General features: G+C 41.5%; 2 protein-coding genes across 19 annotated transcripts in view; one reads left to right on the top strand and one right to left on the bottom strand.

The window, feature by feature from the left end:
- MSH3 (mutS homolog 3) overlaps positions 1-1034 on the bottom strand; it is a 223575-nt gene extending 222541 nt beyond the window's left edge. For all 5 annotated transcript variants that reach the window (XR_012413790.1, XR_012413791.1, XM_005557283.5 and 2 more), the window contains exon 1: positions 758-1034. Coding sequence is in view for 3 of the 5 variants with exons in the window: in XM_005557283.5 (XP_005557340.2) it covers positions 758-958 (201 nt within the window). In the remaining 2 variants the exon portion in view is untranslated. The remainder of the gene's footprint in view (positions 1-757) is intronic.
- Positions 819-25577, top strand: DHFR (dihydrofolate reductase). Of its 14 annotated transcripts, XM_073993711.1 has the most exons (10): positions 819-848; positions 1168-1281; positions 1458-1497; positions 1576-1663; positions 2106-2155; positions 4610-4715; positions 16095-16221; positions 20416-20531; positions 24251-24327; positions 25041-25459. In XM_073993711.1, exons 5-10 carry the CDS (start codon positions 2131-2133, stop codon positions 25160-25162), a joined length of 573 nt encoding a protein of 190 aa, XP_073849812.1. In that variant the 5' UTR covers positions 819-848; positions 1168-1281; positions 1458-1497; positions 1576-1663; positions 2106-2130; the 3' UTR covers positions 25163-25459. The 14 variants fall into 14 exon arrangements, 13 of the variants coding, with proteins under 13 accessions (XP_073849812.1, XP_065402495.1, XP_065402496.1 ...); XM_065546423.2 differs by lacking the exon at positions 1576-1663 and having other exon boundaries at positions 1411-1497; positions 25041-25577; XR_012413795.1 differs by lacking the exon at positions 24251-24327 and having other exon boundaries at positions 819-1281; positions 1411-1497; positions 25041-25577.
- The last annotated feature ends 1857 nt before the right edge of the window (positions 25578-27434 follow it).

Here is a 27434-nt window from a genome sequence, read left to right as displayed (position 1 = left end):
ATTATAACACGGTAGGTGGCTAAATACCAGTCTTCAATGCCTTTCCACCCTCAGTTTGAAACATACTGTGCAGGTGACCCCAGTGAGGGGTCACCCTTGGGCTTTTCCCCTGGCAGTATCTCCCGTCTAAAAACAAACAAATGTACTTATTGCGTTGAAGGATGGCAACAGGAAGGACTCCATAATTAATCACATCTATACCATCCTAAGAAACTTTATCCACCCAAATTGTATTTCAGACTTTATAATCTAAACTACAAAAAGTGTTCACTGGGGAACTGCACAATATGACTGCTTTTAACCGTAGTGATTTGAAATATTGAGCAACGCTGTTGCAGCCTTGAAAACTGGAGACCTAACGGCAGCTTTCTTCTAGTCACCCAATCCTGCACTTTTTAAATCAGTAAAACTCTTCGACCACCAAGGAAAAAAAAAAAGGATGGAGGTTAAAAGACGCACCCCTTACCCACAAGCCCCCTTATCAGAATGCGAGTCAGGAGACCTGAGTTCCTGTCTCAGGCCTGCCATTAAACACCTGCGTAACCTTAGCCTATCTCCTCAAATGGAAGTACTAAAAACCTCAGCGCTTCACCTAGTTTGTAGCCCCGCCTGGGCTCTTCCCACCTTCCCCTTCTTCAGCCCACCCCTTCCTCCTCCAGCCCTGCCATCTGGCGGAGAGTACCCGCCTCCGCCCGCCTCACCCACAAGCCCCGCCCACCGGCCCCGACAGCCCTTCCCCGTCCCGGACAGAACCTACCACGAGCGGCGGCAGCTGGGGCGGGAAAGTGGACGCTGGGGGCGCTGCGGCGTCACGGTCCACCTGATCGGTTGCACCCGTGGGGGAGGAGGTGGATTTCAGGCTTCCCGTAGACTGGAAGAATCGGCTCAAAACAGCTTGCCTCGCAGGGACTGGGCTGGAGGCAGCGAGGCCGCCCAACGCAGGCTTCCGGCGAGACATGGCAGGGCAAGGATGGCAGCCCGGGAACAGGGCCCTGCCGGGAGCGCGAGCCCGCGGCCGCAGTTCCCAGGCGTCTGCGGGCGCGAGCCCGCCGTGACCCTGCCGTGCGCCGGGGCGGGGGGCGGGGCCTCGCCTGCACAAATAGGAACGAGAGGGCGGGGCGGCCACAATTTCGCGCCAATCTTGACCGCGCGTTCTGTTTTAACTAGCGGGCTCGGAGGTCCTCCAGCTGCTGTCATGGTTCGTTCGCTAAACTGCATCGTCGCTGTGTCCCAGAACATGGGCATCGGCAAGAACGGGGACCTGCCCTGGCCGCTGCTCAGGTATCTGCCGGGCCGGGGCGATGGGATCCAGACTGGCGCAGGCTGCCCGCGGTCGGGGTATCTGGGTGGGACGCGCTGGGCCGACTCCCGGCGAGAGGATGGGGCCAAACTTGCGGTCTGCGCTCGCAGGAAGGGTGGGCCCGACTGGATTCGGATTCCCCTTTTCTGCTGCGCAGGAGGCAAAGTTGCTGATTTCTGCCCGGATCCTGCTGCCAGGTGAGGTCTTTGCCCTGCGGCGCCCTTTCCCAGGGCAAAGTCCCAGCCCTGGAGAAAACACCTCACCCCTGCCCGCAGCGCTCCGTTTGTCAGGTGCCTTAGAGCTGGAGCTCAAGGGATAATTGTCATGCGTGTCCATGTGAAGAGACCACCAAACAGGCTTTGTGTGAGCAACATGGCTGTTTATTTCACCTGGGCGCAGGCGGGCTGAGTCGGAAAAGAGAGTCAGCGAAGGGAGATAAGGGGTGGGGCTGTTTTATAGGATTTGGGTAGGTAAAGGAAAATTACAAAGGGGGGTTGTTCTCTGGCGGGGTAGGAATGGGGGTCACAAGGTGCTCAGTAGGGGAGCTTTTTGAGCCAGGATGAGCCAGGAAAAGGAGTTTCACGAGATAATATCGCTTAAGGCCAGGACCGGCCATTTTCGCTTCTTTTGTCTTGGAATGTCATCAGTTAAGGTGAGGCAGGACATTTGCACTTCTTTTGTGATTCTTCAGTTACATCAGGCCATCTGCGCGTATACGTGCGAGTCACAGGGGATGCGATGGCTTGGCTTGGGCTCAGAGGCCTGACAATAATGTTTCGAGTAACGCTCTTTCTCTAACTTGTAGGAATGAATTCAGATATTTCCAAAGAATGACCACAACCTCTTCAGTAGAAGGTAATGTGGGATTAAGTAGGGTCTTGGTTGATGAAATTTACCAATGCAAATGTTATTTAAATGGAAAGTTTTCCGTGTTAATCTGGGACCTTTTCTCTTATGGATCTGTATGCAGTTCCCAAGGTTCATTTACCACTATTAAAATTTTTTTGTCTTAGAAATTTTATGTTAACGCACGAGCAAATTATCAGGCATGGGGCAGAATTGGCAGCTGGGTGGAGGCTTCAGTGGAGGTTAGCGCTCGGAAAGGAAAGCAGAGGAGGCCTTTGGAAGAGCTGCTGGAAGAGATAAGGCCTGAACAAAGGCAATGGAGAAGAGAGGGTAAAAAATTTTTAAGGTTACATGACCCTGGATTTTGGAGATCAGGAATTTAAAGATGATGCATCAAGGAAGAACGCTCAGATTTTCAGTTTGAAAGCTGACGTGACATGTAAAGGAGTGGAGAATAATGTACCATTGTAATGATGAGGCGCCTCTAGGACATCTAGGATAATTTCAGGCACAGAGATCTAGGTGAATTGAACTATTGGAGGGAAGGGAATAACCAAGGAAAAGAATGTGGGGGTTGAGAGATGCCCCATTTAAAACCTAAGAGACCTGGATATTTATGGTTGTAAGAGGAGGCATGGCAGAGGAAACAAACAGTAAGAAAGGAGCAGATGCTGCAGCTCTTGAATGGGACAGATACAAGGTATTTGGATTTGATACTTAGGTCACTGGTAGAGATGATGACGAGAGCCCATAGCTAAAGAATTGATAAAAGCCGCCGGGCGCGGTGGCTCAAGCCTGTAATCCCAGCACTTTGGGAGGCCGAGACGGGCGGATCACGAGGTCAGGAGATCGAGACCATCCTGGCTAACACGGTGAAACCCCGTCTCTATTAAGAAATACAAAAAACTAGCCGGGCGAGGTGGCGGGCGCCTGTAGTCCCAGCTACTCGGGAGGCTGAGGCCGGAGAATGGCGTAAACCCGGGAGGCGGAGCTTGCAGTGAGCTGAGATCCGGCCACTGCACTCCAGCCTGGGTGACAGAGCGAGACTCCGTCTCAAAAAAAAAAAAAAAAAAAAAAAAAAGAATTGATAAAAGCCACTCTCAGAAATCCCAATATGGTCTGGTAATGTTGATGTTTCTTTGGTTCAGATAGCTGAGTCTCAAAGTTATTCTCCTAAGAAATTGACCCAAAGTGGACGCTATATGTAAAAAGGTTTTATAGAAGCGTTAAAAGAGTAGGATACAGACATAATTAAACATGTTTTAAGGCAATTGAGTGGAACATTAAGCAGCTATTTTTAAAAGTATGATTTAATACCAATCTACAAAGTACACAAATATGAATAATACAATTATATAACAGTTTTGACAGTACTGATTAGAGGCTGGACATTATTCTAAGTCTTTAATTCCCACAACAACCCTAGAAGCAGGAACTATTGTTATCTCTATTTTATGGATAAAGAAAGTAAACTACAAGGGGTTAACACGATTTGTCTTGTGGATGACAAAATGCATTCAACTTCAGCACTTTGACTCAGTTTTTTTTTTTTTTTTTTTTTTGGGTCTCACCTCTATCTCCCAGGCTGGAGTGTAGTGGCACGATCTCAGCTCACTGCAAGCTCCACCTCCCGGGTTCACGCCATTCTCCTACTCAGCCTCTCAAGTAGCTGGGACTACAGGCGCCTGCCACCATGCCCAGCTAATTTTTTGTATTTTTAGTAGAGACGGGGTTTCACTGTGTTAGCCAGGATGGTCTTGATCTCCTGACCTCGTGATCCGCCTGCCTCTGCCTCCCCAGAATCTTTACTCATTACTATGTTATACACAATTGCAATTGATTAAAAGTAAATATTCGATATAAATTGGATAATGCCAAAGGGAAAAATAGTTATATTTAGGCAATAAGTGATAAGTATGAATTTTGGTAAGACTTTTAAGTTTATTTTTTTTAAAGGAGAGCCACTAAATGTCAGGATGTCAGTCATATCTATGCACATACCTACACTAAGTCCTCACTTAACGTATCTGTGAGTTCTTGGAAACTGTGACTCTAAGTGAAACAATGTATAGCAAAACCAATTTTACCATAGGCTACTTGATGTACACAAGAGTTGAGTTCCTAGGGCATATTGCTGGTCACAAAAACATCACCAAACTTCTAAATGAAGGCCGAAAACACTTCTAATATTAAACACTGAAATAAATATAAGCTATACATACATTTAAGAATAGTAATGTGCATGTCTTTGGGATGTGGAAGGAAACTGGAGTACCTGGAGAAACTCCATGCAGACATGGGAAAAGCATGCAGACTCCACACAGACAGTGGCCCTGGCCAGGAATTGATTATTTTTCTCATCAATGTTAGAAGAAAACAATGTTATTCAAGGACTTGTTGTATATAAATGTATGAAAATACATGTATATTCCCAAAATATACTTAGGCTTTGTGATTTTATAGGTAAACAGAATCTGGTGATTATGGGTAAGAAGACTTGGTTCTCCATTCCTGAGAAGAATCGACCTTTAAAGGGTAGAATTAATTTAGTTCTCAGCAGAGAACTCAAGTAAGTACCTTAACATAAATTCACCACAAGAAAATCGTGTCTTATAGTGGAGATCAGTATATGATAAAATGAAATTGTATAAAAGGAGCTATTGATGAGGCTGCTTAATATCACAAAGGTGATTATAGAAAATAAGCAGTTATCTATATTACATGACAATAATTTCTTCTACTACCTGAGTAATTGATTTCATCATCTTGAAAAGTTACATTAAACATTAAATATCTCACTGTGGTATCAGATTTGCAAGTTTTGAACCATCATTCAGTAGGCTCAAATATAAGTTATACAGTATAATCAGTAACTTGTAGTTTCACATAAAGTCAAAACAACTATGTTTTAGGACTTGCTAAAATTAAGTGATGATCTCCTTTCTGGACCCAACCCTAAATGCAATAAAATGTGAATTTTAGGATAGGCTGAAATGGGTCATAATCTTCTGCTCTATTATGCCTAGTTAACCACAATACCCAGTAATATTTTGTACTTAACATTCATTACTCAGTGTCTGAAGGTAAAAAATTTCAAAGTATTGAAATGGTTCTAGAGATCCTGGAGAGAAGCAAGTTATCTCCAGTTAGCCTCTGATAAGAATTTTCCTGTACCCCAATCCAGGGTTGGAGTCAGCAGTTCATGAAGCCTAGATATGCCTTGGCAACTGGAGAGTGGGAGGGGTAATCATATTAAGACTGCCCAGGAAGTCAACTCCAATGGCTTGGGAGGTTGAGGGGTGGCCAGGATTGGACCTGTGTTAATCCATTCTCATGTTGCTATTTTTAAAGAACTGCCAAGACCAGGCAATTTTACAGGAAAGAGGTTTAATTGACTCAGTTCCTCATGGCTGGGGAGGCCACAGGAAATTTAAAATCATGGTGGAAGGGGAAGCAAACACGTCCTTCTTCATGTGGTGGCAGGAAGAAGTGCTGAGCTAAGGGAGAAAGGCCCTTTATAAAACCATCAGATCTCATGAGAAGTTATTATCACAAGAACGTCATAGGTGTAACCACCCCTCCATGATTCATTTATCTCCACCTCATACTACCTTTGACATGTGGGGATTATTACAATTCAAGGTGAGATTTTGGTAGGGACACAGCCAAACCATATCAGGACCTAAGGGGAAAGTCTGGGATCTGGCATGTTAATCATTCTTAGTCTAATAATATAATCAACAAAAAGAATGCAGTATCCTAGGGCATTACTTGCTTGGGAACAGTGGTCATAGTATTATTTTCCCATGGATATTAGTAAAGATTCAACCAAAGAAGCAGAACCAGTAGGAGATAGAAATAGGTATATTAAAGAGTTTTATTGCGAGGAATTGGCTTACACAATTATGGGGACTGGGCATGTGAGTCCAAAAATCTGTAAAGCAGGCCATCAGAAAGGGCAAGCTGGAATTCTCCAGCAGGGGCTGAAGCAGTACAGGTGAAATTTCTTCAGGAAAGCCTTAACTCTACTCTCAAGGCCTTTAAACTGATTGAATCAGCCCACTCAGATTAAAGTCCGACCTGGCACAGTGGCCAACCCCTGCAATCCCAGCACTTTGGAAGGCCAAGTCAGGTGGATCACTTGAACCCAGGAGTCTGAGACCAATCTGTGCAACAAAATGAAACCCCATCTCTGCAAAAAAATTAGCCAGGCATGGTGGCGTGTACCTCTAGTTCCCGGGAGGCGGAGGTTGCAGTGAGTCAGGATAGTGCCACTGCACTCTAGCCTAGCCAACAGAGTGAGACCCTGTCTCAAAAAAAATAAAAACTGAATTGTAATCACATCTACAAAATGCCTTCAAAGCAACACCTAGATACAGTATCTGAATAACCAAGAACTATATCCTAGCCAAGTTAACACTATGGGAAGGAAAGAACTACACAGCTATATAGGCTAAGGGGATTCAGGCTTACATAGATTTTCTCCCAAGTTCTTCCTAGAATGGCATAGGTAAAACCCCAGAAGAAAGTGTATAGAATATTTGCATTGATTGCCTCTGGGCGACCGGGCAGATTTGTTGATATGCATCTTGCCGCCTGCTTCCATCTTCATGCTATTCTTTCTTCTGGTTGCTAGGATGCTCTGATTATCTCTTTCCTTGGTATATTTCAAATTCACAGACTATATCGCCATTCCAAGAAGCTCTTTAATGACATTTTTGAATACTACTCAAGTTTGTTTATGGCTAGCTTGAGCTCAAACAGAAAGAAATCTCAGTGGGGGAGATGTTCACTTGAGCCGTCATTTCTCCTCAAAGATAATGAGTGTAATTTTTTTTTACGACCTCCCTGTGATGCATGTAATTGGGTTTGGTTGCTTCTTGTGTATTTAGGTATAACATATGTTGGTGTCTTGTGCTTTTTTTTTTAAGGCTAAGAAAATTTAAAGTCTTTATTATCAAGCATGCCAGGGAAATAGTGATGCCAGTTGTAAAAAATGTTAGAGTTCTTTTTTGTTGTTGTTGTTCTTCCTCCCGCTTCCTTCCTTGTTGGTCAGTCCCACACAGAGAGACAGCACCTGCTGAGTGCCAGGCACTGCAGGCTCTTGAATAAAAGGGCAGAGATTTATACATGGAAATCACTTGCTTATGTCAGCTCTAAGGAGACTTCATTTTTCACCCCTCTCCCCCAGTGTAAGAAGAAACTGAATCCTCAAGGTAATCACAAATTTTCTACCGAACACTAGTTATTTAGGGTAAATATTTCCTTAGTAAGGTATTGGGGGAAAATGTTTTTCCGAAGTTGTCTAGACAATCAAGTTGTGGCTTTAAAAGAACTTGAGGTGAGGCCGGGCACTGTGGCTCACGCCTGTAATCCCAGCACTTTGGGAGGCCGAGGAGGGTGGATCACGAGGTCAGGAGATCGACACCATCCTGGCTAACACAGTGAAACCCCGTCTCTACTAAAAATACAAAAAATTAGCCGGGCCTGATGGCGGGCGCCTATAGTCCCAGCTACTCGGGAGGCGGAGGCAGGAGAATGGCGTGAACTCGAGGGGCGGAGCTTGCAGTGAGCCGAGATAGGGCGACTGCACTCCAGCCTGGGCGAAAGAGCCAGACTCCGTCTAAAAAAAAAAAAAAGAACTTAAGGTGAGAAGGGTGGGAATGACCGCTGATGAGTACAGAATTTTTTTTTTTTTTTTGGTGATGGAAATGTTCTAAAAGTAGATAGAAGTTATGCTTGCACAACTCTGTGAATGTACTAAACGTCACTGAACTGTATACTTTAAAAGGGTGAATTAAATTTTTATCAATAAAGTGACTTTTAAAAGTCTTTGGAACCAGCCAGGCACAGTGACTCACACCTGTAATCCCAGCACTTCGGGAGGCCAAGGTGGGCAGATCACAAGGTCAGGTGTTCGAGACCAGCCTGGCCAAAATGGTGAAACCCCATCTCTACTAAAAATACAAAAATTAGCCAGGTGTGGTGGCGAGCGCCTGTAATCCCAGCTACTCAGGAAGCTGAGGCAGGAGAAGCTGTTGAACCAGGAGGCGGAAGTTGCAGTGAGCCAAGATTATGCCACTGCTCTCCAGCCTGCGCAACAGAGAGAGACTCCATCTAAAAAAAAAAAAAAAAGAACTTGTTGGAACCCAAAATTAAATAAACAAGTTTTGCTGCAATGCTATAGTAGCCTTGACACTATCTTTAGAAAATCCAAAATTGCCTCCATGTTACAAGATTTAAATAGTCTCCCATCCATGAAAGTTAACTAAATTTCATGTCATAATTTTTTCCGATCTCACTATCAGAGTCTCCACAGTGATTAAAACTTGAAGGTGCAGATCTCTCTCCCCGTACCACACACACTTGGAGTAGCAAATGCTGACTGACCTGGTTTCTGATATCTGCTATGGCCCCTAGTAACTTTGTGACTTTAGGCAGGTTACAAGTAAGCCTTGTTGAAGGTTCTTCCCTTACCTATTAAATGAGATGAATAATGACAACTTTTTAGGGTGATTTTGAAGACTCACTGAAGTTTTGTATGTAAAGTTTCTGGCACACAGAAGGGTATAGGCATCAGTTCTTACCGCCACCGCGCCCTCCCCCCCCACACACACACACAAACTTGCTACTTTATATCTTATAGAATGTACACATTAATATATTAATGAAATCACAGTGAACAGACTCATGATCTCATTTTCACCTTAAAATATTATTTTGTTCTCGTTTCCCTCGATCTTGAGACAAAAATCCACTGCCACCTAAATCAACTCTCTCATCTCTCCTGACTTCATTCTGGATTCCTTTTTTTTTCTATCTTCACCATGCTCTGCTGTCCCAACCTTTTAGTATTATCAAAAGCAAAATAAATGTTGAGATTAATCTCTAAATTTAACATTTTGTTTGGGAAGAAAAAAAATTGCAGTTTAGGGCATACATGCCGACAGGTAGCCTTCCATATATGTCTGAAGAACAAAGGGAAGGTTAGAGGTTTTATTTAAAAGGAGAACTGTTACCGCTCTTTGAGAAAGTTCATTGGCACTACTAAGGTTTGGGGGAGCTGACAAGCTCCGATTGGTGAACAATGAGTGATGGGCAAAATTAGTTCTAGAGTTGCAGCAAGTTATCTCAGAAGCTGGAGATAAAACCGGTTTCAAGTCACAACAAGCAGTTCCAGCAGTCAGGCTCACAGAAAATTACATTCTTGGAGCAATGTTTTATACCCTGAATGCTTTTTTCCCCTGTCCCCTCAACTCTGATTTAGTTGGGTATGACAAGAATGACCCACTGTCACCCAAGCTGGAGGGCAGTGGTATGATCTCGGCTCACTGCAACCTCCACCTCCCTGGCTCAAGCAGTTCTGCTGCCTCAGCCTTCCAAGTAGCTGGGATAACAGGCAGGCACTACCATACCCAGCTACTTTTTGTATTTTTTGGTAGAAATGGGGTTTCTCCCTGTTGGCCAGGCTGGTCTCGAACTCCTGACCTCAGGTGATCTGCCCATCTCAGCCTCCCAAAGTGCTGGGATTACAGGCATGAGCCACCAAATTCGGCCTACCCCGTTTTAAACCTCACCACAGTTTACTTTTCTGCTACCCTCAACTTTCTCAGAGCTTTCTTGTGTTAAATAACTTTAGTATGATTAAAATAAAATTCTATACTACACTTCGATTGTAGTCTGTCATGCCTGTGCCTTTGCACGTGTTTTTATCTCCTTTGACACTTGGTTAAGAAATCATGCCGCGAGGAGTATTTTCCCTCCTCACCCCGGCCCTGCGTTCCCATGAAGCGTCCTCTGCACGTCTTCATTGTATGTCCTTTCGTACATTATAGTCACTGCTGAGATATTTCTGACTGCCATCACAATCTCTTTGAGTGCAGGGACTGCATATTTTATCTCTGTCCCCAGAATCTAGCATAACCCCTAGCAAATTAGGGATTCAGAAATCACACAATGAATAGTACATAGGTGATTTATAAAAATAGAACCATCCCACATAGTACCACTTTGTTACCCTCCTCTTTTTCCCTTATATATTAGAAAATAAAGTCCTGTAAATATTTTTAGTGGCTGCATAGTATTCCATTATGAGACTGGAGCATACCCGATTTTTAATATGGGCATACCTCAGAGATATTGCAGGTTCAGCTCCAAACCACTGCAATAAATAAAGCAAATACCACAATAAAGGTGGTCACATGAATTTTTTGGTTTCTCGGTGCATATAAAAGTTATATTTACACTATAGTAATAGTCTAATAGATGTACAATAGTATTATATCTTTAAAAAATGTATGTACCTTAATTAAAATATGACTAAAAAATGCTAACAATCATCCAAGCCTTCAATGAGTCATAATCTTCTCACTATGGAGTGTCTTTCCTTGATATTGATGGTTGCTGACTGATAAAGGTGATGGTTGCTGAAGGCTGGGGTGGCTGTGGCAATTTCTTAAAATAAAACAATGAAGTTTGCTACATTGATAGACTCTTCCTTTCATGAAAGATTTTTCTGGAGCAAGTGATGCTATTTTATAGGATTTTACCCACAACAGAATTTCTTTCAAAATGGGAATCAATCCTCTCAAACCTTGCTCTTGCTTTATTAACTTAGTTTGTGTAGTATTCTGAATCTTTCGTGGCCAAACAATGTTCACAGCATCTTCGCCAGGAGTAGATTTCATCTCAAGAACCCAGTTTCTTTGCTCATCCATAAGAAGGAACTCCTTATCCACTGACGTTTTATGAGATTCCAGCAATTCCATCCCATCATCAGACTCCACTTCTAATTCTAATTCTAATTCTCTTGCCATTTCCACTACATCTGCAGTTATTTCCACCCCTGAAGTCTTAAACCCCTCAAAGCCATCATGAGGGTTGGAATCAACTAACTCCAAACTCCTGTTAATGTTGATATTTTGATCTCCTCCTATGAATCATGAATGTTGTTAATGGCATCTAGAATAGTGAATCCTTTTTAAAAGGTTTTCCATTTACTTTGCCCAGATCCATCAAAGGAATGACTGACTATTGCAGCTACAGCCTTAGAAAATGTATTTCTTAAATAGTAAGACTTGAAAGTCAAAATTACTCCTTGATCCATGGGCTGCAGAATGAGCAGGAATATTTTGAAAGGAAATCTTCCTTCCTGAGCAGTAGGTCTCAACATTAGGCTTAAAATATTTAGTGAACCATGCTGTAAACAAATGTGCTGTCATCGAAGTTTCGTTGTTCCATTTCTAATGCACAGGCAGAGAAGACTTAGCATAATTCTTAAATGCCCTGGGATTTTCAGAACGGTAAATGAGCATTCGCTTCCACTGAAAGTCATCAGCTTGCCTTAACCCCTAACAAGAGAATCATCCTGTTCTTGGAAACTTTAAAACTAGGCATTGACTTCTCTTTTATAGCTATGAAGTCCTAGATGGCATCTTCCTTGAATAGCAGGCTATTTTGTCTCCATTGAAAACCTGTTCTTAGTGTAACCACCTTCATCAATGATCTTAGCCAGATCTTCCGGATAAACTTGCTGCTTCACCTTGTACTTTTTTCTTATGAAGACAGCTTTTTCCTTAAACATCATGAACCAAACCCTGCTAGTTTCAAACTTTTCTTCTATAGCTTTCTCACCTCTCTCAGCCTTTACAGAATTAAAGAGGGTTAAAGCCTTGTTCTAGATTGGGCTTTGGTGTGAGGTAATGTGGCTGGTTTGATCTATCCAGACCACTCAGCTTTCTCCACATCAGCAATAAGGCTATTTGTTTTCTTTGTGGTTTTTTTTGTGTTTTTTTTTAGAGACACAGTCTCGCTGTCGCCCGGGCTGGAGTGCAGTGGTGCGATCTCGGCTCACTGCAAGCTCTACCTCCCAGGTTCACACCATTTTCCTGCCTCAGCCCCCCGAGTAGCTGGGACTACAGGCGCCGGCCACCACGCCTGGCTAATTTTTTTGTATTTTTAGTAAAGACAGGGTTGTACTGTGTTAACCAGGATGGTCTCGATCTCCTGACCTCATGATCCTCCCGCCTCGGCCTCCCAAAGTGCTGGGATTACAGGTATAAGCCACCGCGCCGGCCAGGCTGTTTGCTTTCTTACCGTTCACATTTTCACTGGAATAGCACTTCTGATTTCCTTCAAGAGCTTTTCTTTTGTATTTACAACTTGGCTGTTAGATGCCAGAGGCATGGCTTTTGGCCTGTCTTGGCTTTGCTATGTGCCTCCTTCATTAAGCATAATCATTTCTAGCTTTTGATTTTACATGAGAAATATGCAACTCTTCCTTTCACTCCTACGCTTAGAGGCCATTGTAGGGTTACTAATTGGCCTCATTTCAATATTGTTGTGTCTCAGGGAATTGGGAGGCCAGAAGAGAGGGAGAGAAACAGGAATAGCCAGTTAGTGGAGCTGTCAGAACACCCAACATGTATCAGTTCACCATCTTAAAAGGGCATGATTTATGGCACCCCATAACAGTTCCTTGCAACAGTAGCAGCAAGATCCCCAAAACATTATAATGAAAAAGCCTGAAATATTGTGAGAATTACCAAAATGTAACATAGAAATACAAAGTGAACACATGCTGTTGGAAAAACTTCACCAATAGACCTGCTCAGTGCAGGGTTGGCACAAACCTTCAATTTGTAAAAAAGAAAAACACCTCAGTATCTTTGAAGCACAATGAAATGAGGTATGGCTTAGTAGAGAACACCATTTTTAAAGGCTCAGTGTGAAAGGTCTTAAATTGAGGGTGTATTTTTGTGTTCTGGTTAAGACACCATTCCATTTCAGGGTTTTTTGTTTTTTTAAGTGGTTTCCCAACACTCCCTGGGGAAATGGAGCCAGAATTCCATTGGCCGTCCTCACATCAGGAACAGTGAAAAAGGATAATGTTTACATGTCACCCGGGGTAATCAGATAAGGCCATAGGACAAGAGTCAGGGTTCCACTAATCTAAGCCCTACCATCCTGATGTCTAAGGGCCCCTGTAGCCCACAGGCACCAACTGCAGTCTTTTGTCCACGTAACAAGTTGCAGCTCAAGTTTCAAAGTCAGGCTGCTGGAGTTCAACTCCAAGGTCCGTCATTTCCTGGCTGTGTGACCAGTAGTGTCTTAACCATTCAGCCTCAGTTTCCTCATCTATAAAAAGGAATGATAGTACCACGTACGATTGCCAGTTAAATGCAATGTGTACATTATCTCATTTAGTCTTCATGCAAACCCTCAACACTCAGTCACAAAAACATCAAGCATGTCCACACATTTGTTAACAAAGAATATGTATGCTACCACATACCAACTCCCCTTTGTCAGGGAATCCAATCTGGATTGGTTTAAAATAATTATAGGAAAGAAATTCAGCAGTGAAATACGTCACTATATTGGATGCTTCCTATTTGTCATTTACTGTATTAATTTCTAGCACTTGTGCCGTGTAAGGGCTGATGAACTCAAACACTAGCTCAGCTTTTTGCATGTTCTTTTTTACCCACCTGGAGGTCCAGTGTTTCCTGTGATACTGAACTCTAAAGTGCTAAATAGCCACATTTTACGGAAGCATATTCTTCATACCTTTTTTTTAACTTAAATCTCTAACTTTGCTCTATCTTTAATTTATTTTTTTTGTTTTTTTTGTGGCGGCGGGAGTTGGGTTTTTTTGAGACAGAGTCTCGCTGTCTCACCCAGGCTGGAATGCAGTGGCGCAATCTCGGCTCACTGCAACCTCCACCTCCTGGGTTCAAGCGATTCTCCTATATCAGCCTCCCAAGTACCTGGGATTACAGGCACGCGCCACCATGCCCAGCTAATTTTTCTACTTTTAGTAGAGACGGGGTTTCACTGTGTTGGCCAGGCTGGTCTGGAACTCCTAACCTCAGGTGATCTGCCCGTCTTGGCCTCCCAAAGTGCTGAGATTACAGGCATGAGCCACCATGAGCCTGGCTAATCTGTTCTTCACTTTCTTTTCCACATTCACTACAAAAGGGCAAGGAAGTCGTCACATCTGCAGTTACTAACACCGTCACAGCTCTGTTTTGGCCATCATTGGTTTATTAACGAAACTCTCTTCTCTCCCAACTCCAAATCTTTGTTTCTTCTAGATTCAGTTCTCTCTCCGAAGAGCCTAGTCCAACCTGGTCCCTGCAACTGCCCTGATACCTTAGGAGATAACCTGGGCTTATTTAACTTCTCCCTGGCCTCCATGTCTTTTTCCAGCCTGAGTCAAAGTACATTCTTTGCTCTAACCTAATTCTTTTAAGAATGACAGAATAAAATAAGTAAATTAGGAGGGAGAGGGAGGAGGCAATCAAGTTCTTGATTAATCCTTATTATAACTATGAGTTCAAGGGCAATTATATAATCTTGTTAAAGCAGCAGGCTAAAAACTTGACATTGAATTGTAATTTCTGTTGTGTATCTAATTACTATGAAAGCCTATTTCCACATGTTTCGTCATTTATAAAGGGAATTGCAACCCCCACCATGACCAACAAAATAGTTTCAGAGATTGGGAGAGACTAAGCTAGTCAGTGTACACCAAGCTTGTCCAGCCCATGACTCGCAGGCCTTAGAGTGGCCTAGGATGGCTTTGAATGCCACCCAACACAAATTAGTGAACTTTCTTAAAACGTTATGCACAGATCTTTTTTTTTTTTTTTTTTTTTTTTTAAAGCTCATCAGCTATCGTTAATGTTAGTGTATTTTATGTGTGACCCAAGACAATTCTTCCAATGTGGCCAAGAGAAGCCAAAATATTGGACCACCCCTGAGTAAACACTGAAATTAATTAACTTCTTCCCTTTTGGATTTTAATTACATAATTATAAGCTCATTTTTTAATACTTCACCCATTCCTGTATTGTTTGAAACATGAAAATCCTTTCCCCGTTCCCAAAGGTAATGACATATTAACAGTCTGAATGTCATTCCAAGCTTTTCTGCAGTCATTCAAACATATCACTCTTTTTCTAATATTTTATCAGGAAAATCTTCACACATACAGAAAGAAGTTTACAGTAAACCATCCACCTAGATCTACCATTAACATTTTACTCTACTAGTTTCATCACATCTTCATTCATCCATCAATCGATCTTGTTCATTTTTGCATTCATAATAAACTACAGACATTAGTGTATTTCCACCTAAATACTTCATCATTGATACCATTAATGATTCAGTCTTGGCCGGGTGCTGTGGCTCACACCTGTAATCCCGGCACTTTGGGAGGCCGAGGCGAGCAGATCAGCAGGTCAGGAGATCGAGACCATCCTGGCTAACAGGGTGAAACCCCATCTCTACTAAAAATACAAAAAATTAGCCAGACATGGTGGTGGGCGCCTGTAGTCCCAGCTACAGAGAGGCTGAGGCAGGAAAATGGCGTGAACCTAGGAGGCGGAGCTTGCAGTGAGCCGAGATCGTGCCACTGAACTCCAGCCTGGACAACAGAGCAAGACTCTATCTCATAAATAAATAAATACAATGATTCTGTCTTTTACAGTTTTTGTCCTTCTGAAGTAACTATTACATTTTTTACATGAGAGACAAGTCTTAAATGTACATTTGCTAAGTTTTGGTAAATGTATACACCTGTGTAACCCCAGCCCTATCAAAGATACAGAATAGTACCTATCATCCCCAGAAAGTTCTCTCCTGCCCTGTCCAAGTGAATCTTTATCCCACCCCTCCGGAAATAACTCCTATTCTGATGTTTTTCCACCAGAGATATCACAAGATACCACCTGGTTCTGTTTCATGATTCATTGTGAGCCATAGATGTACAAATGTAGGCTGAATTATTGGTCATAGGCCATACTGATGTTAAGTGCTTCTTGTTGAAAGGATTCATATTTATGATTATTTTAATTCTATAGTCATTGCTGCTTAGTCAGATTATTTGACTAGTATGGATGGATTTTACGAAAATTATGTGTAATTCTTTTTTTAACCTCAGGGAACCTCCACAAGGAGCTCATTTTCTTGCCAGAAGTCTGGATGATGCCTTAAAACTTACTGAACAACCAGAATTAGCAAATAAAGTAGACATGATTTGGATAGTTGGTGGCAGTTCTGTTTATAAGGTAAGTGTAGTTATTGGTAAATAAAAAGAAATGTTCTATTCTACTTTCTTTCAGCTTCCCTGCCATTTAAAGGAAGTGGAAGAAAACAGACATAACTCGTCATCTGAACCTTTAAAAAATTAAGCCATGAGTATAGGAAGCAGCACATTATCTGTACTGTAAATTATCTGTTGTCAGTTCAAATTATTTGTTGTTTGATACTATACAAACTAAATAGAAATGCAAAAATAAATATTTTAGTCTGTATCAGCCTATCTTTTATAGGCTATTTATTATTATTTATAGCCTATTTATTATTTATTTATTCATTTATTTTTGGGACAGGTTCTTGCTTTGTCACCTGGGCTAGAGTGCAGTGGCACTGTCTCACTGTAGCCACGAGCTCCCAGGCAGGCCCAAGCAATCCTCCCACCTTTCCTCCCAAGTAGCTGGGACTTTAGGCACACACCATCATGCCTGGCTAATATCTGTATTTTTTGTAGAGTCAGGGTTTTGCCATGTTGACCAGGTTGGTCTTGAACTCCTGGGTTCAAGCAGTTGATCTCCCAAAGTGCTGGGATTACAGGCGTGAGCACCTAGCCTATTTATCTTTTTAATTGGCAAATAATTGCATATATATATTATGTACAACATGTTGTTTTGAAATGTGTATATATTGTAGAATGGCTAAATGGAGCTAATTAACATATGTATTACCCACTTATTTTATGTGGTAAGAACACTTAAAGTCTACTAGCTTAGCAGTTTTCAAGAATACATTTATTAACTATAAAATAATAGATGTTGTACAATAGATCTCTTTAACTTACTCCTCCTATGTAACTGAAATCTTGTATCTTGTGACCAACATCTCTCCAGTACCAGTCTACTTTCAAATCAAAGAATAATTGATATTTCCAATTTAAAATCCATTCTAAATCTTTTCCTGAGAAATGTAGTTGCATTGCACTGGTTTCTACTACCTAAATGTACCCTAGATACACTTTGTCTTTCAGGATGAATCTATCTCTTACTGAGAAAGGGTTGGGGCTCTCAGTTGATATACACTAACTAGATGTATATGAATTTATTACAAGCAGAAAACTTCCTCAACCAATTTTTTTTGGTTTTTGTTGTTGTTGTTGTTGTTGTTGTTTTTGAGACGGAGTCTCACTCTGTCGCCCAGGCTGGAGTGCAGTGGCATAATCTTGGCTTACTGCAAGCTCCGCCTCCTGGGTTCACGCCATTCTCTTGCCTCAGCTTCCCGAGTAGCTGGGACTATAGGCGCATGGCACCATGCCCAGCTAATTTTTTTTGTATTTTTAGTAGAGATGGGGTTTCACCATGTTAGCCAGGATGGTATTGACCTCCTGACCTGCTGATCCGCCTGCCTCAGCCTCCCAAAGGGCTGGGATTACAGGTGTGAGCCACTGCGCCTGGCCAATATACCTCTTTTTTTTTTTTTTTTTTTTTTTTTGAGACGGAGTCTAGTTCAGTCGCCCAGGCTGGAGTGCAGTGGCGCGATCTCGGCTCACGGCAAGCTCCACCTCCCGGGTTCACGCCATTCTCCTGGCTCAGCCTCCCGAGTAGCTGGGACTACAGGCGCCCACCACCGCGCCCGGCTAATTTTTTGTATTTTTAGTAGAGACGGGGTTTCACTGTGATCTCAATCTCCTGACCTCGTGATCCGCCCGCCTCGGCCTCCCAAAGTGCTGGGATTACAGGCGTGAGCCACCGCGCCCGGCTTATACCTCTTTTTTAATACCAAATGACTTCCAGCTTTAAAACTTTTGAGGATAATAGAATTCTTTGCCTTTTAAAACACTAATGAAAAATTAACATTTATGAGGAGGAAGAAAAATCCGTTTCTGCCATTTGGGTGGTCTTGTGGTAAGATATATACACTGAAATTATTTTAGAAAGAAGAGGTAGGTGGAGGCCTGTAATCCCAGCACTTTGGGAGGCCAAGGTGGGTGGACTGCTTGAGGTCAGGAGTTCAAAACCAGCTTGGCCAACATGGTGAAACTCCATCTCTCCTAAAAATACAAAAATTAGTTGGGTGTGGTGGCAGGCCCCTGTAGTCCCAGCTACTTGGGAGGCTGAGGTGGGAAAATCACCTGAACACAGGAGGCAGAGGTTGCAGTGAGCTGAGAGCGTGCCACTGCACTCCAGCCTGGGTAACAGAGAGACTCTGTCTCAAAAAAAAAAAAAAAACTCTCAGTTTCTTGGGCTCCTGTTTCTAGAACCTCTTATTTTCTCAATTTGTGATAGAAGAAAATGGACATTTTTTCCTTGATATTGTCATCCAAGTATGAATTTCTTCTAAGAAAACAAGTTATTTATTTTATTCAGTGCCTACCACACTTTGAATGATTCATTACCATAGTCACTAGAAAATGTATTCTTTAAGCAATATAAGTACGTAAATGCATTTATATAATATGATAAATCTATATATAGATAAATAGGAAGTAGAATCTTCAAATGATATTTTTACATTATCCACCTACCACACATCACAACAGCTTGTAGATATCATTCAGGCTTATCTTCTGTGGGCCAAATCGGACCTCCCAGCCTATTTTTGTAAAGAAAGTTTCATTGGAACACAGCTCCACCCATTCATTCAGTACTGTCTGTGGCCTACAAAGGTAGGAAACCCTATGGCCCTCAGAGCCAAAAATATTTACCATCTCTCCCTTTACAGAAGGTTTGCTTATATAATCACTTTTTTTTTTTTTTTTTTTTTTTGAGACTGAGTTTTGCCCTTTTTGACCAGGCTGGAGTGCAATGGTGCGATCTCGGCTCACCACAACTTCTGCCTCCCAGGTTCAAGCGATTCTTCTGCCTCAGCCTCCCAAGTAGCTGGGATTAGAGGCATGCACCACCATGCCCGGGTAATTTTGTATTTTTAGTAGAGACGGGGTTTCTCCATGTTGGTCAGGCTGGTCTCGAACTCCTGACTTCGGGTGATCCACCCGCCTCAGCCTCACAAAGTGCTGGGATTACAGGCATGAGCCACCGCGCCTGGCTTATAATCAACTTTAATACAGAACTTCACCACCACAGTCAATCTAATAATCCAGACGGCTCCTAAGTGACTAAGGGGCAGGTAACATAGACAGCATGTGCAGGACAAACTGATAATTCACGTCCTAGGCAGGACAGAGCAGAACAGCACAAGATTTCTTCACACTACTTAGAACAGCATGTCATTTAAATCTTATGCATTATTTCTGGAATTTTCCAGTTAATATTTTCAGATCACAGTTGGCCACAGATAACAAACTGGAAAGTGAAACTGCAAATAAGGGGGAGACTCTGCATTCCACTTTTTAAATTTTTGGTACAGTAAGAATTGGTAGAGCATCTATTTGGTTGTAGCAAAAATAATAAATGATTTAATATAAAACGATGTTTTGAAAATAAAAAGTAAAATTTGTTCTGTACCCTTATTTGGAATTTTAAAAATAAACACTTGGATTTGTTGTGTGTGTGTGTGTGTGTGTGTTTTCTATAAGCTATTTAAGATCAAGAACTACTGCTTTCTTAGAATTGCAATTAAGACATACTTTTTATGAATGAGAATTTTAAGACACTCATTCTAGGGCAACTTTTTCTACAGAAATTATCAACCATATTTTAGGGAGTAGTTAGAAAAGTCATGTACAATATTAAGCCAAATGTTAATACAATTGTTAGCAACAAGAAGCAGAATAAATTACCTACCTACTAGCATTGTAATTATCTTCTGAGAATTGGAAGCATTACTAAATTTTATGTATATGTACTAAGTATGCTCTTGGGGTTTTCCATAGTCAAGGTCTCATTAAATTGTACTATCTTATTCATACATGTTAATGTAAATTTTTCTATGGAGAACAACTAGATAATTTTGGGCTCTTAACTCTAAACAGCCAAAGGGAAAACAATAAAAGAGAATGCTTAAATTAAAAAGTTCTTGTAAGCAAACTGGAGGCCAGACTATATTTAAACTCAGTCTGTCATAATTATTGTTAATGGTTAGTGTCATTCTCAATATAACTAAGGCATACTTTGCAGCACCCCAGATGAAATAATAGGATATTTTAATAATATGCTTTGGCAGTACCAAGCATATTTTTAATACTTAGTATAAACTAACTAAACATAAATCTTAGAGTTTCTATGTCTTTTGATACACATTAAGAAAATTGATGTTGTTTTATTTCAAAGGAAGCCATGAATCACCCAGGCCATCTTAAACTATTTGTGACAAGGATCATGCAAGACTTTGAAAGTGACACCTTTCTTCCAGAAATTGATTTGGAGAAATATAAACTTCTACCAGAGTAAGTATATTATTAAAAAAAAAAAAAAAAAAAAAGGCCAGGCACAGTGACTCATGCCTGTAATTCCAGCACTTTGGGAGGTCGAGGGGGGCAGATCACCTGAGGTCAGGAGTTGAAGACCAGCCTGACCAACGTGGCGAAACCCCATCTCTACTAAAAATTCAAAAAATTAGCTGGGTGTGGTGGCACATGCCTGTAATCCCAGCTACTTGGGAGGCTCAGGCAGTAGAACTGCTTGTTCCTGGGAGGCAGAGGTTGTAGTGAGCCAAGATCACGCCATTGCACTCCAGCCTGGGTGACAGAGCAAGACTCTGTCTCAAAAAAAAAAAAAAAATTTAAACCCTGAGCATGTGATGTCTTTCCCCTTGTTTAGGTCCTATTTCGTTCAGCAATGTTTTATACCTTTCAGTGTTAAATTCATTCTTATGTATTATATTCCTTTTGATGCTGTTGTAAATGGTGTTTTCTTTAGTTTCAGACTGTTCATTGCTATTTACAGAAATGCAAGTAATTTTTGTTTATTGATCTTGTATCTTGCAACCTTGCTGAACTCATTTAGTAATTCTGATTCTTGGTAGATTCCTTAGGATTTTCTCTACAGTATAATGTCATCTGCAAATATAGGTTTACTTCTTCCTTTTTAATCTGGATGTTTTTTTACTTTTTTCTTTGCCTAATTGCCATGGCTAGACCTGCCAATACAGTGTTGACTAGAAGATAGCAAGAGCAGACTTACTTGTCTTGTTCCTAATCTTAGAGGGGAAGCTTTTCTCTCTCATCAAGTGTGATTTAAGCTGTTAGTGCCTTTATCACATTGAGGAAGATCCCTTCTGTTTCTAGTTTATTTAGTATTTTTTATCATGAGAGTATTATAGATTTTGTGACATACTTTTTCTGAGTCTATTGAGATGATCATGTGGTTTTTGTCTTTTATACTAATACTTTAATGTACTATTAATATGGTATAACACATTGATTTTCACATTAAACTAATGTTTCTGGGATAAATTCTACTTGGTATCTAATCCTTTTTATATGTTACTGGGCTTAGGTTGCTAGTATTTTGTTGAAGATTTTTGCATTTATATTCAGAAGGGGTGATTTATAGTTTGTTTGTTTTTCTTTTTGAGACGGAGTCTCGCTCTGTCACCCAGGCTGGAGTGCAGCAGCACAATCTCAGCTCACTGCAAGCTCTGCCTCCCAGGTTCACGCCTCCTGAGTAGCTGGGACTACAGGTGCCCACCACCACGCCCGGCTAATTTTTTGTATTTTTAGTAGAGACGGGGTTTCACCATGTTAGCCAGGATGGTCTCGATCTCCTGACCTCATGATCCGCCCGCCTCGGCCTCCCAAAGTCCTGGGATTACAGTTTTTGTTTTTGTTTTTTTTAAATGCCTTCCCCTGGTTTTGTTATCAGGATAAAAGTGACCTCATAGAGTGAATTAGGAGATGCTCTCTTCCCTTCTGTGATTTTGAAAGAGTTTGTGACGGATTGGTAGTACTTCTTAAATGTCTTAGAAAATATTAATAGTGAATAGATTGAGATAGGAATAAGGAAATTGCTCCAAAGTGGAGATTCTAAACAAGGCTATGGGAGAAAGCAAAAAACTCTTCCATTGCAACATTTGATGGTCATTTGTACTTTCAGGCATCTACTAACATAACATCATAACAGCCTCTTTAATAGAATGGAAGGAATTCTCTAACGGGAGACCTAGAATAAGTCAATCCTTCATTCTCTGGAGAAAAAGGAAACCTGTGAAGATAATGTGAATATACCTTGTCCCTGGAAAACTAACATTGCTCAATTCTGGAGCGGCTTTCTCTCCAGATCTCTGTGCGCTGGGGAACTTGGATTTGCTTTCTACTGTCCAAATATAAACTTTGGTCATTCTCCACCTCCCCTATCCCTTTCCCCACAGCTACTCACTTAGTTTAAGCCCCGTTGTCTCTATCAGTTGACCTCTTGTGGTTATATAGGTTTCTGTTCAAATATAATGTATTTTATTAACACTATTCTTCCCGATTTAAAAAATAAGACACACTAGTATAGTGAAATACCGATGAAAGAGAGAACTTGTGAGGCAAGAAGAGAATAAAATTAGAATGTAGAAGGAGCCACAAGTGATGGAAGCCAGAGCAGAAGGTCATATTAATAAAGTAAGGTGGTTTTACTTTGTGTCTGCCTTCATCCCTGTAGGTCATTGTTTGGGCAGTCGATTTTTCAACAGCACCGTGCCAGCCTGTCCTCTAGGGCTCTGCTCTTATTCATCTTACCTGGAAGAAATCCATCTCAGACTATTTCACACTAGACCCCAACCAAACCAGCAGGCCCAGATATTTTATATCGGCAGTTTTCTACTTAATGAGCCCCCAACAGGCTTTTACTTCTAGTTAACAATCTTGTGTGTGACCACATAGTCAAAGAGAATAGAGATTAAAAGAGGCCTGTGGAGGCAGTAGTTGGCTCCAGAGCTGGGACAGATGCCCCTTGTCAATGGACACCTTGAAGTAGGTTTTGGATAGGCTGATGTTTCTTCTTCTGACCCTACAACTTCCTGTCTGGATGCTGGCATACTCGTCCACATTACTCAGCTGCCCCTTTGCTCCTGAGCCTGTGCTTCCTGTAGAGTCTTGATTTTAATTGTGTTTTGGTTTTTCGGTTTATTTTTTGTTTTTGAGATACAGTCTTGCTTTGTTGCCGAGGCTGGAGTGCAGTGGCACGATCTTGGCTCACTGCAACCTCCTCCCAGGTTCAAGCGATTCTCCTGCCTCAGCCTCCCAAGTAGCTGGGATTACAGGTGCCCGCCACCATGCCCAGCTAATTTTTGTATTTTTAGTAGAGAAGGGGTTTCACCATGTTGGCCAGGCTTGTCTCGAACTCCTGACCTCAGATGATCCACGTGCCTCGTCCTCAGCTTCCCAGAGTGCTGGGATTACAGGCGTGAGCCACCGCCCCCGGCCCAGAAACTTCTTGGTATGTCGCTTTTGTCTTATGAACTGACAGTCTTGACACTTGAGAATTTTGCACCAAAAATGTATGTAGATGTTACTTTTCATGACTCATTTCAGAGAGACTAAAATTATAATAGAAAATGGTTAATAGAAACATTGCTTCTTCCTCTGAAATATAAATTATTCCAGAAAGCATCTTTTTCCCTATAATTTTGTTACTTTGTACCCCTAATTTTTTTTTTACCAAAATTGCATAATCTCTCATTAGTCAACAAAGGTTAATGTCTGTTATTACTCAGCAATGTATTGAATATCAGGAGACTTAAACGTTTACTGTGTTTTCCCTGCCTACAGTGAGTTTTAAAAATAGAGAAATGAAACAAACCAATAATACTAGTAGGCACCATTTATAGAACACTTAATGTGTTAGGCACAATTCTTTTTTGATTTTTTGGGGTGGGGGCGGAGTCTTGCTCTGTCATGGAAGCTGGAGTGCAGTGGCGCCATCTTGATTCACTGCAACCTCCACCACCCAGGTTCAAGCAATTCTCCTGCCTCAGCCTCCTGAGTAGCTGGGATTACAGGCACCCGCCACCATGCCAAGGTAATTTTTGTATTTTTATTAGAGACAGGGTTTCACCATGTTGGCCAGGCTGGTCTTGAACTCCTGACCTCAAGTGATCCACTCACTTTGGCCTTCCAAAATGCTGGGATTACAGGCATGAGCCACTGCGCCTGGCCAACAATGCTAAATTTTTTACAAGGATGAAGACTTTGACAGCCAGGCTCAGAAGCATGTCACACAGAAGAACCAGAAAGAAGCACAGTCTGATTCAAGCAGGTGTTCCTGACTACCTGGAGCATACTGGGGTGCAGCCTGCATAGTACTGAAGAAGTAACCAAAGATTGGGGTTTATTGGAGGCTGGAATGGTCAGAAGATTCCTCAGTGGAGAAGCTGGGTTTTGGATGGGAAGCTGGAGAGAACACAGGTTTAAGTGAGAGTTAGGGAACAGGAATAGCAGATCCTAATAAAGGAATTACAATCTGCCACACATTGTGGAATTAGAGCAGTGTGGTGTCCATCAATCAAACTGAAGCAGAGAACCTGTCACTGTCCAGGGCACATAATTTCAGTTATGCCCTAAACAGCTTCAGGTTGTATTTTGTCTTTTGCTTACACAAGAAATGTGATACCAAATGTAAGTCTTTCCAAAAGTTCTTAAGAAATTTCCTATGAGCTGGGTGATAGAGAGGAAAGATACGAGGGAAACTGCTAACTGGTTTTTGAGAGAATTAGGAATCCAAAGGAAACAAAAGAGGAGAAATTACACTTTTTGTTTTCTAACTTTCTAGTTTACAGTTTTTTTCTTATCATTTGCATATGTAGTATATTTGCATGATATTTATCCAACTTGACAGTGGTTTACCATTGTGAAGAAAAAAGGGAAACTTTTTATTTGCTTTATGCATTATTGATGCGTTTAAACTGAGAATGACGGAAGCTGTGTTTTTAATGGACACATAATTTAATTATATATTTTTTTCTTTTACAGATACCCAGGTGTTCTCTCTGATGTCCAAGAGGAGAAAGGCATTAAGTACAAATTTGAAGTATATGAGAAGAATGATTAATATGAAGGTGTTTTCTGGTTTAAGTTGTTCCCCCTCCCTCTAAAAAAAGTATGGATTTTTACATTAGAAAAAAAGTATTTTGTTGACTTTAGATCTATAATTATTTCTAAGCCACTTGTTTTTATTCCCCACTACTCTTGACTCTATCAGATACCATTTATGAAACATTCTTGCTATAAATAAGTGCTTCTCCAAGACCCCAACTGAGTCCCCAGCACCTGCTACAGTGAGCTGCCTTTCCACACCCATCACATGTGACACTCTTGCCAGTCCTTGACATTGTCGGGCTTTTCAAATGTTGGTAATATTTATTAAAGATGAAGATCCACATACCCTTCAACTGAGCAGTTTCGCTAGTGGAAATACCAAAAGCTTCCTACGTGTATATCCAGAGGTTTGTAGATAAATGTTGCAGCCTTGTTTGTAACAGTGAAAAATTGAAAACAACCTGGAAGTCCAGTGATGGGAAAATGAGTATGTTTCTGTCTTAAATTGGGAAACCCAAAGTAGATTCCAAGACTGAAATTTCAGTGAAAGCAGTTTATTTGCTAGGTCATACCAGAAACCGTCAGTTGAGGTAAGGAAAAACTGAACTGAGAAGGTAAGAAAACCAGTTTAAAGTCAGCGAGCAGGTTCTCACTGGTAACAAGCTCCATACTGCTGAGATACAGGGAAATGGAAGGGAGAAAACTGGAGTATTGATTCCCCTCTCTCCTTGGTTGTCAGCTCTTTGTCCTGTGTGTGGGCGGAATGTACTCCAGCTGCTCTATAGTAAGTCCCAGGTGTTTACGGTAAGAAGCTGCTGGCATGCACGGGAACAGCGAATGCCAAACACTTAAAGCAATTCATGTTTAAGTATGTAAGCGTTCATTCATATATATATATATATGTGTGTGTGTGTGTGTGTGTATATATATGTGTGTGTGTGTGTATATATATATATATATATTTTTTTTTTTTTTTAAAGACAGTTTAGCTCTTGTTGCCCAGGCTGGAGTGCAGTGGTGCAATCTCAGCTCACTACAACCTCCGCCTTCCCAAATTCAAGCAATTCTCCTGCCTCAGGCTCCCAAGTAGCTAGGACTAAGTGCACACCACCATGCCTGGATAAATTTTTTATTTTTTATTTTTAGTACAGACAAGATTTCACCATGTTGGTAAGGCTGGTCTCAAACTCCTGACCTCAAGTGATTCGCCCACCTCAGCTTCCCAAAGTGCTAGGATTACAGGCATGAGCCACCACACCTGGCACATCTTCATTCTTTTTATGTAGTAAAAAGAATAAAACCACGCATGGTTTATTTGAAATATTCTATAATTTAAAAAAATACAGAAGCAGGAAAACCAATTCTAAGTTCAAGTGAGGGATGATGGTTGCTTGAACCAAAGGGTTGCATGTAGTAAGAACTTGTGATTTAAGATATATTTTAAAGTTGTAAGTAGCAGGATATTCTGATGGAGTTTGACTTTGGTTTTGGGCCCACTGAGTTTGAGATGCCTTTGAGAAATGAAGGAAGTAGAGAATAAAAGAAAAACTAGCTGGGCCCAGTGGCTCACCACTGTAATCCTAGCACTTTGGGAGGCCAAGGCAGGTGGATCACTTGAGACCGGCTTGGGCAACATGGCAAAGCCCCATCTCTACAAAAAACACAAAAATTAGCTGGGCATTGTGGTGCACACCTGTATTCCCGTCTACTCAGGGAGCTGAGATGGAAGGATCAATTGAGCCCATGAGTCCAAGGCTGCAGTGAGTGGTAATTGTGCCACTGCACTCCAGCCTGGGGGACAGAAGAGACCTTGTCTTGAAAAGGAATCTGAAAACAATGGAACCGTGCCTTCAGAATTCTAGAAAGTTATTTTCAACTGATAAATCTATATTCACCCAAATAATCAAGGGTGAAGGTAAAATACATTTTTAGGCAAGCAAAAACTCAGGGGTTACCTCCATGTACCCTTTTTTGAGAAGCTATTGGAGAAAATACTCCAGCAAAGTGAAGGAGTACACAAACCAGAGAATGACATAGATCCAGACAATATTCCAGCTATGGAGCTGGCTTAAAAAGAAACAGTAAAAATATTAATAGGTTAGCTGGGTGGAATGGCCCATGCCTGTAGTCCCAGCTACTCAGGAGGCTCAGCAAGAGGATGGCTTGAGCCCAAGAGTTCCAGACAAGCCTGGCTACCTTAGTGAGATCCCTTCTCTTAAAAATAAGTTATTGCCAAATTTGGGGCATTTGGAAAGAAGTTCATTGAAGATAAAGCAAAAGTAAAAAAATAAGGGGGAAGGGTTGGTTAGGCAATCATTAATTCTAGGG

The sequence above is a fragment of the Macaca fascicularis genome, chromosome 6 (assembly GCF_037993035.2).
Source record: "Macaca fascicularis isolate 582-1 chromosome 6, T2T-MFA8v1.1".
In the NCBI taxonomy this organism is placed as follows: Eukaryota; Metazoa; Chordata; class Mammalia; order Primates; family Cercopithecidae; genus Macaca; species Macaca fascicularis.
Note: the sequence above shows the minus strand (reverse complement) of the source record. Positions and strands in the feature narration are given on the sequence as shown.